The 15,639-nt window shown below is 45.1% G+C and overlaps 1 protein-coding gene across 1 annotated transcript in view; it reads left to right on the top strand.

Annotated features, from left to right (window-relative positions):
• The window catches only part of PGBD5 (piggyBac transposable element derived 5), an 854,702-nt gene that overhangs the window by 533,583 nt on the left and 305,480 nt on the right, over nucleotides 1-15,639 (top strand). Inside the window, exon 3 of the mRNA XM_069606913.1 lies at nucleotides 4-138. Coding sequence (XP_069463014.1) covers nucleotides 4-138 — 135 coding nt within the window. The remainder of the gene's footprint in view (nucleotides 1-3; nucleotides 139-15,639) is intronic.

The following is a 15,639-nucleotide window of genomic DNA, read 5'->3' as shown; positions in this document are numbered from 1 at the left end:
CAGGTGCTACACGAACCTCTGATTGATGAGGATCCAGTCTTCATTGCAACGTGCACTGAGCGTGAACTGAGAAAAAGGAAAAAGCGGAAATTCAGTCTCTGGGTCAGGCAGTGCTCTTCCACAGGGTTCATATGCCAGGTACGTACCCCATCAGAGAACCACATATATTGAGACTGCCATCAAGACGACAACAGTCAATAACCGTGGGAGTGCCTGAGGAGGGTGCCGCTAGCTGTGACAGGTGTAAGTAAGCAGGTCTTTCAGCAAGACCTGAAGAAAGACTACACACATTGGGGGAGTTGAGAAGACAAATGTATGTTCTGCTTAAAGTATTAATGTGTGGAAATCCGTGCACAGTATTTGAGAGCAACATTTGCAGATATTGGTTTTTGTTATCAGACGAATCTGCCTCCTCACTAATACATCCTGGCACTACTTTGGCCCCAATGTATCTTCAATACACGTCGGGAACAGCCTTTCCAAGATAGTGTTTATCGTTTCATCACTAGGTGGCTCCCTTTTATTCAATGGTGGTTGAAGCACCTGCACCTGTATGTGCTGACATTGGCCACAATCAAACTGTCAAGTGTAGGGGAGTTCGACGTATGTCTGCTTTCAAGCACATAGGCATGCAAGCCCCCCGTTGTTCTATGTAATAGTGCTGGGTGCGAGGTTCAGTGCTTACATCGTCTACCAGTGATAGATTGAGGACCAGGGTTGGAACATGGAGCCAGATGATCTAAAATTTACACTGGTGCTAAACATTAATTAGATTGGTGTCGAATCTTTTTTTCTGCTTCAATACAGAATGGAGCAAACAGATTTTGCCCCAATCCATGTCACCTAAAATGTGTTTTCTACATTTCATCGTATGTTATGCAGCAACATAGTAAAGAAAAACAGTCTGATTCATTTATGCCCTGGTGAAAACACTTTTAGATAATACACGTTAGTGCAAGACCAGGTTGCTCCATTCCATATTTTCTAATCGGAAAAGCTGGTGCTAAAATAATGTTCAACATTTATTTGCACAAGGGCACATTTGAGATATTCTGGAGCGTGGCTCATCGACTGGGTGAACAGCTTGTTAACTGGCTAAGCCCTAAACTAACAGAGTAACTGCTTCACTATTGTTATTTTGAATGCATTAATTAAAGCGTACATTTTACACATGTATTATTTATTATTTGTTAATTGTTATTTATCCCCATGCGTTTACTTGTTAATTATTTATATGTATCCCCTGCTGTTTTCTGGTGAATTATGTTATTTCTGTGATTATTATTCATTGTTTTTATGAGATACTGACTTTTGGGTAAAATATTGTGTTTTTACTATTGTAGGGCTACATGTCCCAGAATGCATGGGGCATATTGACATGCACTACCCACAACACATGCATCCCGAGCTTGTTTCTTCAACGTCTCAAAGAACCCCAGTTGAAGGGTACTGCTCAACAGAAGCTGCCCTTCCCTTGCTCACCACCCTCACTCATTCAGAGTGCTGAATGTGAGGACTAACATTTTTGGCCTATTAAGCATAGACTACTTGGTGATGCAGTGTCATGATTATCACCATGTGCTGCTTGTTAGAGCCTATCCTCCAGCGCAAAATGGTTGAAATACCCACCTGGGGCTGGCACAGGTTTTGCGGCAGAGAATAGTGCTGTACCGATAAAAGGCTGTGGAGAAAGTACCCTCGAGCACCTTAGAGGTTCACGTTTGAAGAGCAATATTGTCCAGGTTCCTCCCCTAAAGCCTCTGGGAACCAATTGTTGTTCCCCTTGTGGGATTGACTAACATTAGAAGGGGGCGCAGTAAAACTTGAAATTATACTCCCAGTAGTGCTGTCAGGATTAGTGAGCCAGGTGAGGTTATACCAACCCCTCGAAACGCATTAAATGCAAAGGGCTAAGAAACTGTCAAGTGTCCATGGCTTCCTAGGGCAGTTACCTAAAAACAATCTTACACAATCTATAGCTATGAATTAAAATACACAGGTAAAACATTTTAAATCAACCATTTTGGATTCCTCTTTTCCTTCCCAGCGCTTTGATGGGTCAACTTATCCTGGGCAGAGAAATACAAAGGTGACACAGGTCTTATTGTGCTATGCCTATACTCCGATCAGAATAAACTCAGTGTCTCAACTGCACAAAGCATAGCTGAAAGGCTACCTGCCAAAATACATCATGGTTTCTCTTAATGGTGTACACATGAAAAAGAATAGTATGTGGGAGAAATGGGTAAAATGCCTTATTGCCGACCTAAAAATATTGAAGCAGGAAAAAAATAGAATTTGGAAAAATTGGCAAAGTGCCAATATTAGACTTAGAAGCAGATTTGCTGTGTCATAGACGGTGCAACGTTCTTTCATCGTCAGGCATTTCAAAGCCTGCAATTTAAACGTGTTTCACAGTTCATCGAATTTTTTTGAGGGGTGGTGAAGGGCAGATAAGTGGTTGGGGGGGTTGGGTATAGGTAAAAATAGGAGCCGGAGGTTGAAAAAAAGATTTAATGAACTGTCAAACACGTTTAAATTGCAGGCTTTGAAATGCCTGATAATGAAATGACATAGACCCGTTATGGACAATGCATTAAACTAGTTGCATGCTTCTACTTATAAAAGCAGTCCTGTCTTGTAGTTCAGATCTGCCTTCCAGCTCTCCCTCACTTGGTATGTTGTGATTGGCTGCCTCTGTGTGCCCTCCTACTTTGTCTTTCAGCTTGTTATATAGTCTGAATCCCTTTTATCTAAAGCCCTCCTATTTCCTTGCCGGTCAGTCCTGACTTTAGGCACAAGACCGACCAGAACACCCTACACAAACATGCTGACAGTACCTAAAATCAAGAGAGCCCGAGCAGGAGGCGCTAGCTTCCCCACCTAGCAGCCCTGCAATGGAACGCCCTGCCACCACCCCTACGAGGAGAAAACTCTCATCTGGCATTCCGCAAAGCACCACTTATCACTCCCCAGCAAACCGGGGATCTATGCCTACAAGATAAGAATGTATAAATGTATGCTATGTATATGACTAATATGCAATACCATTTCTTTGTAACTAAGTTCCTCACAAGTAATAGCGCTGCGATGCCTAAGGGCTGTCTGTGTGCTATACAAATGAAAAAATAAATAAGAAGTGTGCTAATCAATAGTGTTGATATTGAAAGGTGTGCTACAGGACCATTTGCCATTGACTTTCAAGACCTAACAGACCTAACAGTGCAGATGTCAATCATGGTCTGAAATCTGGATCTCGTCCCCAAAATTGTACTCTTCTCTCCTCCCAAAATTGAGAAAGCCCCCCATTAGAATCTGAAAGGTACCCGGAAAGTCAATTTTGCATAGACTTCCACAGACTTGGCAGAAATGACACTGCACATGTCAATCAGAGGCTAATTTAAAATGTGCTCCAACAATAAAATCTTAGCCAGCGTGCAAGGGAACAAAACGTAGTCATCAAATTGTTCAATGTGAGTTTAAGATAAACCCTCAAATGTTAATTTCCAGTTGCCATTCGGTATGCTATTTTCCCATAGGATAACATTGGGCCTCATTATAAGTTTGCCGGTCCGGTAGTAACAGCGCTGGTAAGGTACCGGCGCCATTACTACCGGACCAGCAAACTACGAGTTCTGCTCGTGGATGCCTTTTCGCCCGCCAGGTCTGACCTGGAGGGCGTACCGGCACCCGCGAGCACAGCATGTCGGATGCACCGGCACCATTCACGAATGGTGCTGGTGCATCTGGCTTCGCCATTCCCATTGAGCCCTAGCAGGCTCAAATGGGAATGGAAAGAATATTTTCCGGCACCCGCGAATGGGCAATTACCGGGTCCGGCAAGGCCGTAATGGCCCGGAAATTGCCCATTTGCGTGCGCTGGGCAAAAAATTATACCGAGAGCAGCCGTGCTAGTTTTACCAGCAAGGCTACCGCCAGTATCATAATGAGGCCCATTGTCTTGAAAATAAAGTGCTGGCTAAATTATATTGCAACAAATCTGTATTCTTAGAAAGGAGAAATCTAATTGATTCACAAAATGGTTTCTTTTCATATTTCCCAATGACTTGGATTTGAAATAAATGTTTTCAATTGCACAATGCAATCCAGCTGAACCCTATTAGGTCCAACTGAATTATTTCTTTTTAAGTAAACATTGTGTTTAATAAAATAAAGTAGTAGTATTTTGTCATTTATATACCGCCTTTATACCATTAGTATGGGCTCATTGCGCTTGAGGGGGAACGCCCTTGTGGGACCAAAGTCCAAGGTATGGGAAGATTGTCAGAGGGTTAGAATGCATATGTGAATTTGGCCAAATAGTGAGTTTGGTGGGATGGCCGAGCACCAGTAAGCTACCCATGATGGTCAGGCATGTGGATGGGTGCTAAGAAGAGGTCAGGAGAGTGCACGACTGCGAGAGACTCCGCCCCAAAGATGCTGCTCCAGAACTGATCAGTTTCGATAAAAGTAATGTTGGTGACATAGCTGGAATAACTCTTCAAGTAAAATGGCAGCAATTTAGGCCATTTGGTAAGGAGGTGGGGCAGATTCAATGGAAGAGTTACAAAGGCAGCAAATCCTCTCATCTCGAGGTAGAATTGACCATCTGGCAGTATGTTCACGTGAAGGTAGTATGTTAAAACGTAAGTTTGTAATAAAGCTCCATATTTGGAAGGGGCATAATTTGGTTAAATAAGACCTTGGAGAATTGCGTTTAAAACCATGAGTGTTGTATTATGCATATATTGTCATTTTAGCTGAAGGTTCAATATTCGACACAACGTCAAAGAGTTTAGTTTTGTTCTTTAAAATTTGGTCAAAAGATAGGAGCCTGGGTCAAATCCTCAAGTTTGATATTAATATTTGTAAAGTGTCTGCGTGCAGTGGAGCGTAGTTCGGGCAAGAAAGTATTAGTGCAAATCCGGAAATATTGGGTAGCCAGTGAGACAATTAATGTATCTAAAACGGGTGAGGAAGTACAAATATTTTTTAAAAAGGGTACAGCGTTGGAGGAATGGATTTAAAAGACTCCTAATTCACAACGGAGGTCCTCGACTGGCACAGAACGAGGGACTGCTAGTATAGAGCGCAGGAGCTTACCTTGCAAATTGACCATCCAAGTCAGCTTGGACTCAGGCAATACTGCAAGGCCATAGAGTATCCCAGGCAGAATACTCCTCCGATAAATCAAAGTAAGAACCTTGATTTTGTAGACAACATTTTTTTAAATACATTTCTTGAGATATAACCATTTCTTTAAAGTTTTGGGACGAATAAAATCACCAGAAAAATGAAGTTCAGGGGATGAATCGATAGGGACTCCTAGGTAGATGTAACTGTCCAAAATTTCCAAAGGGGCGCTATTGAACAGCCATCGATACCCCTTCACATTAGGTTTGCCACCAATAATCAAAATGTTTGTTTTTACAACATTGACTTTAAGATGGTTTTATGTGGCATCAGAAGACAGAGCATCTATCGAACGCTGCAGACGGATGGAGGTTTGTTCCAACAGAATGGTATCATCAGCATATCCAAAACATGTTACTGGGGTGTTAACAATGTAAGGGGGGGGTGGGTGGGAATTGCGCTAGGCATCAATGGCAGTGCCCATGTCAGTGACATCAATGGCAGTGCCCATGTCAGTGACATATAGATTGTAAAGTAGAGGTGCTAATACGCAGCAATGTTTCATGCTAATGTTGATAGGTACTTCCCACAAAATGTCCCCCTCCTGATTAATGCGCACTACCACTGCAGTGTCAGAATACAAAGCAGAGATAAAATATAGTAAAGAAAGGTCTGTTCCCAAATCCATTAATTTCGTCCAAATAAGAGGGCGAGTGACCGTGACAAATGCCTTTGTGAAATCTACAAAGCAAAGGTAAAGTTTACTCTTTGCCTGTTACATGCAGTCATAACAAAATAAATGAAGGGCACTGAGATTGTTCAAAGTACTGTGCCCTTTGCGGAAAACAGTTTGAAAAGGGGAAAGCAGCCCTTAGTCTGAGGCCCATTGGGAACGTTTTCTCAAAAGTATAGCTGCAAAAATCTCCTGACTTATGTCCAACATTGCAGGAGTCTATAGTCCTGGGGATTGGCACGGCAGCCCTTTCTAAACACAGGCACAAGAATACATTTCCGCCTGCTCGTCGGTAAAGCACCACTAATTAGAATGTTATGGAAGAGAGGCTCCAACACATGAGCCCAAAATTGGGAATTATCCTTCAATACCACATTGGCCAAGGAACCCAGGCCAAGGGCACGTGAACTTTTTAGGGCATTAATTATCCGAGAAATGTCATCCCTTTCAAAACCAGACAGGTGCAGAGGGAATATAAGGAATATCCTTGATAGGTGCGCTTGCAGCATCATAATAAAGCTCAGAAATCGCCAAAATCCACACCGATTCACAAAACGGGTTTAATCCCAACAGAGTCTGCCCATTGCCAACATTTCTGCCCCAGGACCAGAATTTCTTGTTATCGTTACTTCTGAGAAGGCCAAAGAGGAATTTCCAATTGGCGTTAGAAATAGAAAATGTATGGCTTCTGAGCCAGTCCTTATATTGTGTATGCACATGAGTGGTACGTTTCTTTTTCTCATTCAATGTGTGTAAATTATGAGGGTACATTTCTTTCGATGGATCTTCTTGGCATGATGTATTGCTATGTCAAATATGCTATATTTATGAGCAGTGCTGACAGATACCCGATGGCGGACTAGATGTAACAACGTTCTCAAAAGTTGCATCATTAAAGAAAGGTCCCAGTTATTCGTTGTCAACCACTGAAAGAAAAAAGTTTTGTTTATAGATATAACATTGTTAATATTCAAGAAATTCTTACTGTTCCAAATGATTTGGTTCCCGAGGACATTTACAGAGATATGAGAATTGATATGGATGGTGCTGCGGGGAGAATGTTTGGAGGACCAAGATAATATAGAGTTGTCACTAAGCGGAGTAAATAGAGTGGATAAAATACCACAGTGTTCCCAAATTTTCCTATCCACAAAAATATAATCCAGACAGGAGAAACATTTCCCACTTATCCACTTACTAGGCAGGGTTCGAAATTGAGGGGAGCTGGGAGCTATTTAGCTCCTGCTTCTAGCATAGTAGAGCCTGGTTAGCTTGAAACCAACAGCTACCAGGAGCTACTTTTGGCTCCTTGGTCCAACTGGTGGCTTCCAAACATGTAAATGTGACATTTACTTTGAGTATTTTAGAATGTTAATAAACTAGAATTAGAACAGATCTAATACACATTTAAACACAATGGTTCATACAAAATGGACACAAAGTTAAAGGAGCATCTCTGATAGCGCTTGGTTCCCCTGCAGTAGCTCCTGCCTCCAGGGTGAAGTCTGAAACCCAGGAGCTGGTTTTCGCTCCTGCTCATCGAATCTCAATTTCTACTATGTGTCGTACGTACTTGTACTGCCGGATTTATGGTTCAAACATAACAAATCAAATATATTAAGGATGTTAACCCATCCCGAGACACCCCCAGATGATGAAAGGTTGGTTGCTCAAAACGTGTCGTAATACAAATCATTGAACGGCAAAGGAATACATCGTAAAAGTAAAGAGGTGTTTAGGTCGCCTTCTACAACAATGTTGCCATTCAGGCAAACTTCTAAAGAATGTGCATATGTTTAGGCTTAAAAAATGTGCCTTGGTTTCTAAAGCGTTCATGCATACAATGTGTGACAGTGCTACAGCAACTGGATCCCAGGTTGAATTTCGATTTTTATCATAAAAGGACTACATGTCCCAGAGTACATAGGGCATATTGCTATGTACTGCACACAACACAAACTTGAGAGAGCCATTTGAGAAGGCATCCCACATGGTGCACAGAAACAATCCCCACTTTTCAATGCCCGCCACTCCAAGGCTCCAGCTTCCTCAACATCATTGTTCATCTGAGGCTGCACTCTTCATGCTCCCCTCTCTTCATCCACTTGTTCACATATAAATGCTGTCTTTTTGAGCACACAGAACAGATCTCAGTGGACAATGAAACAAAAGTAGTGAACATGAAGCATGTATTTGCCACTGCTCGCTGCAGAGCATGCATTACTGGAGCCCACAATTCGATCCATGTTAGGCTGCGATAGCATAAAATGTCCGACTAAGTCTTCTATATTTGAAGAAAGTGCTTCAGAAGAAGAAGTTTCTCCTTTTGGAGTGCAATATGGTACCAGAGAGGTTCCAGATGAATTAATCGATCCAGAATCGAAAATGAGAGTCCTGTGTGATACCCTTCACTCTGCTAGTGGCATTGATACGTCACCAGAGCTAGAGGTTGCAAGACCAGACCCTACAGAACATGCAGATTCAGGTTACAGGAGTTTGATGAATAGGGTTGTGGAGTACATGGGCTGGGGTAGATCCTCACCCACATTTGATCAGGATGATATGACTGATATACTCGACCAGGGCCCTCAGAAGGACCCAGTTCTCCCCTTCCATATGGCACTTCAGAGGACAGTGGAAAAAAACTGTAAGGTTCCTGATACTGCTTCTGCAGTCAACAGTAATTTTCTGAAGGAATACAGAACTGCGAGTTCTGACCCAGATTACTTAAGTAGGCATCCCACTCCAGAAAGTCGGGTTATTCAGGCAGCAACTTCGTCAAGGCAGACAGCCTATCCATCTATCCCCCCGGATAGAGAGGATAAGAAGGTGGATGCTTGGGCCCGTAAGGTCTTTACCTCGGGTAGCATGGCTCTCAAGTCTACAAATGTCACCTGTACCCTGGCCAGGCTCACCCATACACTGTGGGACTGCATTTCGGCGGCGGCTGATCATATTCCGGAAGGTGAGGAAAGGGAAGGCTTCCTGAATATTGTCAAAGACGGAAAGGAGGCAAGGGGGGAATGTCTCCAGTCTGGACTGGATACTGCTGATAGTATCAGCAGATCCATGGCTGCAAGCAATGTGCTGCGCAGATTTTCGTGGTTGAGGAAGTCAGGGTTTGCACCAGATGTGCAGAACAGACTACTCAACATGTCTTTTGATGGCTTGAGGCTGTTTGGCAGTAAAGCTGATGAAAGCTTAGAAAAACTGCAGACCTCAAAAGCGGCGGCTAAATCTCTTAGCGCCTCTATGTGACAGCCTCAAAAAACCTATTCGGGCTCATCTTCCTGGAGAGGTCGTTGTTTTCAGTACTACTCCTCTTTTGGTAGAGCAAGAGGACAGGTCATACAAAGAGGTAAAAGAAATGTCGCTCGTGGTGGACGAAGAAAAAGTGCAAAACCAGCCTCAGGAACGGCATCTTTGCCCTCAGTCGCTCCTGCAGCCGCCTCCAAGTCACTCTGAGGCCTTATCACACAAAACACCAGTGGGAGGCAGAATCTCACAGCATCTGAAAGAATGGCAAGGCATTACTTCAGATGCTTGGGCACTGGAGACAGTAGCTCAAGGTTACTGCTTTCCATTCCTAAAAAGGCCTCAAGACCATCCACCGGGAACCAACTCTGTCAAAATTCCAGATCCGCTCCCTATGCAGGAAATGTTAACCCTGCTAGAGAAAGGTGCAATAGAACATGTACCTGTAGCGGAGAGGAACAAGGGTTGGTATACCCCTACTTTCTCATCCCATAGAAGGACGGAGGAGAAACTTGAACAAGTTCCTCAGGAAGGACAAGTTCAAGATGGTTACCCTTTCTCAGATCCTTCAGGCTCTTCCTCTCCAAGACTGGTTGGTATCATTGGACCTACAGGATGCTTACTTTCATGTGCCAATCCATCCCAAGCACAGAAGGTACCTGAGGTTTGTGGTTGGGGGTTCTCACTAATAGTTTTGAGTTCTGCCATTCAGGCTGACCTCTGCCCCAACGGTTTTCACCAAACTGATGGCGGTGGTGGCAGCGAGTCTCAGGAGATGGGGGATTCACCTCTACCCCTAACTGGATGATTGGTTGATCAGAGCGACTTCTCCCGAACAAGCTCAGGAACATCTGTCGATCACCTGTCACTTCCTTCACAATCTGGGCTTCTCCCTCAATTTCAAGAAGTCCTACATGATACCATCCCAAAAGCTTCAGTTTATCAGGGCAGTCTTGGATACTTCCTCGGGCAAAGCCTCGCCTCCCGAGGTGAGAGCTCTCCACATTCTGCAGATGGTAACAAAGTTCCAGAATGCCCAGCATCTGCCGGCCTTCGATTTTCTGAGGTTGCTTGGACTCATGGCATCCTGCATTTTTCTGGTGCCACAGGCTCGACTGAGGATGAGATCTCTTCAATGGGCCCTCAGAACTCATTGGTCCCAATTCTCGGGGAGTATGTCAGATCTTCTGCAAGTCCTCAGCGCAGTTGCTCAGGATCTACTATGGTGGGCTTGCAACAACAACATCCTCAAGGGAGAATCTGTTTGGCAACCATGTCCGTAGATAACAGTAGTGACGGACGCATCACTCACAGGGTGGGGAGCACACACCAACGATCTGACAATCCACGGTCGTTGGTCTCCATCGGAATCCAAACTACACATCAAGCTATTGGAGCTGAGGACAATCAGACTAGCACTGAAGGCCTTCCTGCCCTCTGTACAGGGAAATAATGTCCTGATAATGACGGACAACATGGTGGCCATGTACTACCTCAACAAGAGAGGAGGCGTAGGATCACTACCACTGTGCAGAGAGGCAATGCAGCTCTGGTTCTGGGCAATAAAAGAAGGAATCTCTCTATCGGCAGTTCATCTAGCCGGAGAGCAGAACACGGCAGCAGACGCTTTGAGCAGACAGAGCACAGTCTCCCACGAGTGGGAGCTAGCTGAGGAAGTCCTTCTGGAGATTTTCGCCCTTTTGGGAAATCCTCAAGTGGATATGTTCGTGACCACGGTCAACCGGAAGTGCGAACAGTACTGCTGAAGGGAATTTCCTCCGAGAGGAGCTCTACGAGACGCGTTCATGGTGGACTGGAAGTTTCCACTTCTGTATGTGTTTCCTCCAGTCCCCGTGATTCCTCATGTAATAAGGAGGCTGAGAAAGTTTGGGAAAACCATGATCCTAATTGCCCCGGATTGGGCCAGGAGGACGTGGTACCCGGACCTTCTGGACATGTCCATCTGCCCTCCAATACGTCTTCCGTAAAGAGAGGACCTTCTCTCGCAAGAGGGCGGGTTCTCCATTCAGAGGTCAAAACACTCACACGTGGTTTCTGAGAGGTTGAGATATAAGTATTGGGATCTTCCGGATGACGTAATGGAGATTTTGGTTTCAGCCAGAAGGCCAGCAACTAAATCCCTTTACCAATGTCTTTGGAATAAATTCAGTATCTGGTGCAGGGATAAGAATGTGGACCCTTTACAATGTGGCACCCCAATGGTGTTTTCTTTCCTATTGCTTCTAGCCAATCAGGGGCTCCAGATTGGGACAATTAAAGGATATCTAGCTGCGCTGTTCATTTTTAAGCATTCCTCGGAAGAGGTTTCCTACTTAAAAATTCCATTAATCATTCAATTCTTGAAAGGACTTACTAATGTGTACCCTCCGATCCCTTTTCATGTCCCAACTTGGGATTTAAATCTGGTACTTACATTTCTAACTTGTATACCTTTTGAGCCTCTGCACTCCTGTCCATTGAGGCTTCTAACATTAAAAACTGTCCTTCTTGCGACCTTAACATCAGCCCGCAGGGTTAGTGAGTTACAGGCTCTCTCATGCAAAACTCTGTATACTACTTTTTACAAGGACAAAGTGGTTCTTAAGGTTAAACCCTCTTTCTTGCCAATAGTAGTTTCTGACTTTCACTTGTCACAAAAAAAATCATATTACTAACATTTTACCCTCCTCCTCATTTGGGCAAAGAAGAGGGGAGATTGCATAGACTGGACCCTAAAAGGGCTCTCAATTTTTACATTTTAAGAATGTCAAAATTGCATCAGGATGACCAACTTTTTGTAGGTCATTCTGGCCATAAATTGGGACTAGCAGTGATCATTTTGGCTATAATTGAATGCTACAGATTGGCGGCAAAGGATCCACCGTATGGGCTTCAAGACCATTCCACTAGGGGGATGGCTTCTTCTGCGGCTCTGAAGAGGGGAGTCCCTGCAGCAGATATTTGTTCAGCTGCAACATGGGCATCAATGCCTACCTTCATCAAACATTATTGCTTAGATGCTTCTTCTTCCAATTAAGGTTTATTTGCCAAAGCGGTACTCCATTCCGTCTATGGCAAAAATAACTAGTACTCCCACCTCCAAAATTACCACTGCTATGGGAGTCTATCATAAGATGAGGAATACGTGGGAGGACACAATCCATTTGAAAAACAAGTTACTTACCAACTGATACGTTCTTTCGACTGGATGTTCCTCCCACATATTCGTCAACGTCCCTCCAATCCTACCCCGCAGTACAGTTTACGTTAGTTATACTTCTCTCACACGATGGGTCTTTCAGTCATGAGGCACTCTGGGTGTTCCTTGAATATTTCCTCGAAAAAACAGAACTGAAGCCAACGGGCGCGGCTCAAGCTACTTATACTTATGGTGACGTCAACACGGTACGGAGCCTGTCGGGGGACATCGACGCCGCAACCTCATGCACAGCACCCTCTGCCGAGAAAATTTTAACCGAAGCAGCGAAGCTGGCAGATACGAATATCATAAGATGAGGAACATCCAGTCGAAAGAACGTTACAGTTGGTAAGTAACTTGTAAGTAACTTGTTCTTCTGTGTACCGCTGAAGTAAGACCTTAAAGGAGATAGGCCTTGCAATTTCTTTATAATTCCACTAAATCTGCAGTTCAAGTAACTTAGTTTACCTACTCAACCTAAGAGAAATGCCCTCAGCACACGGTTGAAAAAAATGTAAATGTGCTTTCTGTCAAATGGTGCATGTCACCACAAACCCACTTTATGTTTTGCACACTGCTGACACCCAGAGGCCAACCATGAGCAGTGAAAATTATTTGACATTTTCTGCAAAGTAAATGTTACAATAAACTTCAAACATCCCTTTATAATGTGTACTTGTCTATGCCAGTAGGCGAGCAGACTTTGCAAGCCCTGGATAACGGTCTATAAAATGTAAAAGTTAGCAGCATGCATGAATGAACACAAATAAATAGATATGATAAAAAGGGTCTGAAAACAGTATGGACAGCTATCTTGTGCAGGTGCTAATATACAATGTAATCATAATCCTAGAGCAAAGCAACCTCCTGAGGATAACTACAGTGTATTGTATTGCAGTAGATCTGTAGATGTATAGACTGGATGTAACTATTGGTCACTACTTTGCATAAACATCTAGTTAGCTTTGTATATTAATTATGTAAAGAAAGTAAGAGACTAAGCAGAGTAGATGGCGTAGCAGACATAGAACTGGCAAATTAGGTGGAATATTGTAGTTTGCTGCATCTCAGTTTCAGAGTTGCTGGTATAAAGCAATAGGGTGATAAGATAGAATGTCAAAGAGTATGGGATCACCTCATGGGTTGAGCACCAGTTGCAACCAGCAGGTCGCAGAACTAGATTTGCCCTCAAAAGCATTTGGCTGTGTTATCATGTACATTTTCAAAAGTATTTACTCGTCTATTGTTCTGTATTACTGTATTGCTACCGTAAAACACTTACAGGGTAATTCATAGAATTTCGCAGAAAAGTGTCGCAAGCGGCTGGCGCAGAGTGTCCGCGTGCGATTGACTGCGCCAGGCACGTGCGATAAAACCGATTTCCGCGCACAGCGTATTCATGGATTTCGTGCTCCCAAACCAGCCGTGGCGCAGAGTATCGCAGCGACCCTGCAGCAGCGCCAGTAACGCCCCCAAGAACGCCCTTGCGCAAGGAAAAGCCAGCAAAATCGCTAAATCATCGCAAAGGGCTGCGCTAACCCTGGACCAGTTTACAGGGCAGCCAAACAAGGAACGCAAAGCGGGTAACGTGCATATCAGGGGTACACGTGAAGTCATACACGCGATTAGCCAGGGTACGTGTATTACAGGGGTACGCGGGAAGTTTAACACGCGATTGGCCAGGGTACGTGTATTACAGGGGTACGCGGGAAGTTTAACACGCGATTAGCCAGGGTAAGTGTATTACAGGGGTACACGTGAAGTCATACACGCGATTAGCCAGGGTACGTGTATTACAGGGGTACGCGGGAAGTTTAACACGCGATTGGCCAGGGTACGTGTATTACAGGGGTACGCGGGAAGTTTAACACGCGATTAGCCAGGGTAAGTGTATTACAGGGGTACGCGGGAAGTTCAACACACGATTAGCCAGGGTACGTGTATTACAGGGGTACGCGGGAAGTTTAACACGCGATTGGCCAGGGTACGTGTATTACAGGGGTACGCGGGAAGTTTAACACGCGATTGGCCAGGGTACGTGTATTACAGGGGTACGTGTGAAGTTATACACGCGATTAGCCAGGGTACGTGTATTACAGGGGTACGCGGGAAGTTTAACACGCGATTGGCCAGGGTACGTGTATTACAGGGGTACGCGGGAAGTTCAACACGCGATTGGCCAGGGTACGTGTATTACAGGGGTACGCGGGAAGTTAAACACGCGATTAGCCAGGGTAAGTGTATTACAGGGGTACGCGGGAAGTTTAACACGCGATTAGCCAGGGTAAGTGTATTACAGGGGTACGCGGGAAGTTTAACACGCGATTAGCCAGGGTAAGTGTATTACAGGGGTACACGTGAAGTCATACACGCGATTAGCCAGGGTACGTGTATTACAGGGGTACGCGGGAAGTTTAACACGCGATTGGCCAGGGTACGTGTATTACAGGGGTACGCGGGAAGTTTAACACGCGATTAGCCAGGGTAAGTGTATTACAGGGGTACACGTGAAGTCATACACGCGATTAGCCAGGGTACGTGTATTACAGGGGTACGCGGGAAGTTTAACACGCGATTGGCCAGGGTACGTGTATTACAGGGGTACGCGGGAAGTTTAACACGCGATTAGCCAGGGTAAGTGTATTACAGGGGTACGCGGGAAGTTCAACACGCGATTAGCCAGGGTACGTGTATTACAGGGGTACGCGGGAAGTTTAACACGCGATTGGCCAGGGTACGTGTATTACAGGGGTACGCGGGAAGTTTAACACGCGATTGGCCAGGGTACGTGTATTACAGGGGTACGCGTGAAGTTATACACGCAATTAGCCAGGGTACGTGTATTACAGGGGTACGCGGGAAGTTTAACACGCGATTGGCCAGGGTACGTGTATTACAGGGGTACGCGGGAAGTTCAACACGCGATTGGCCAGGGTACGTGTATTACAGGGGTACGCGGGAAGTTATACACGCGATTAGCCAGGGTACGTGTATTACAGGGGTGCGTGGGAATCATCACACGCGATTAGGCTGGGTGGGTCCTCACAGGTGTTCCCTGTACACCCTCCACGGCCCCTGCAGGCAGCCTACAAAACAGGGGACTACCCTGCACACCTGCTCATGTCCCCCTGCACCCCCACCCCCCGAGCAGTGCAGGGGCAGCCTCCACCAGGCCCCCACTCATGTCTCCCACCACCCCCACCCTCCCGCCACCAGGGGCAGCCTCCACCAGGCCCCCACCCATGTCTCCCACCACCCCCACCCCCCGCCACCAGGGGCACTCTCCACCAAGCCCCCACCCATGTCTCCCACCACCCCC

Source organism: Ambystoma mexicanum, chromosome 4p (assembly GCF_040938575.1).
Source record: "Ambystoma mexicanum isolate Mex_15411 chromosome 4p, UKY_AmexF1_1, whole genome shotgun sequence".
NCBI lineage: Eukaryota > Metazoa > Chordata > Amphibia > Caudata > Ambystomatidae > Ambystoma > Ambystoma mexicanum.
Note: the sequence above shows the minus strand (reverse complement) of the source record. Positions and strands in the feature narration are given on the sequence as shown.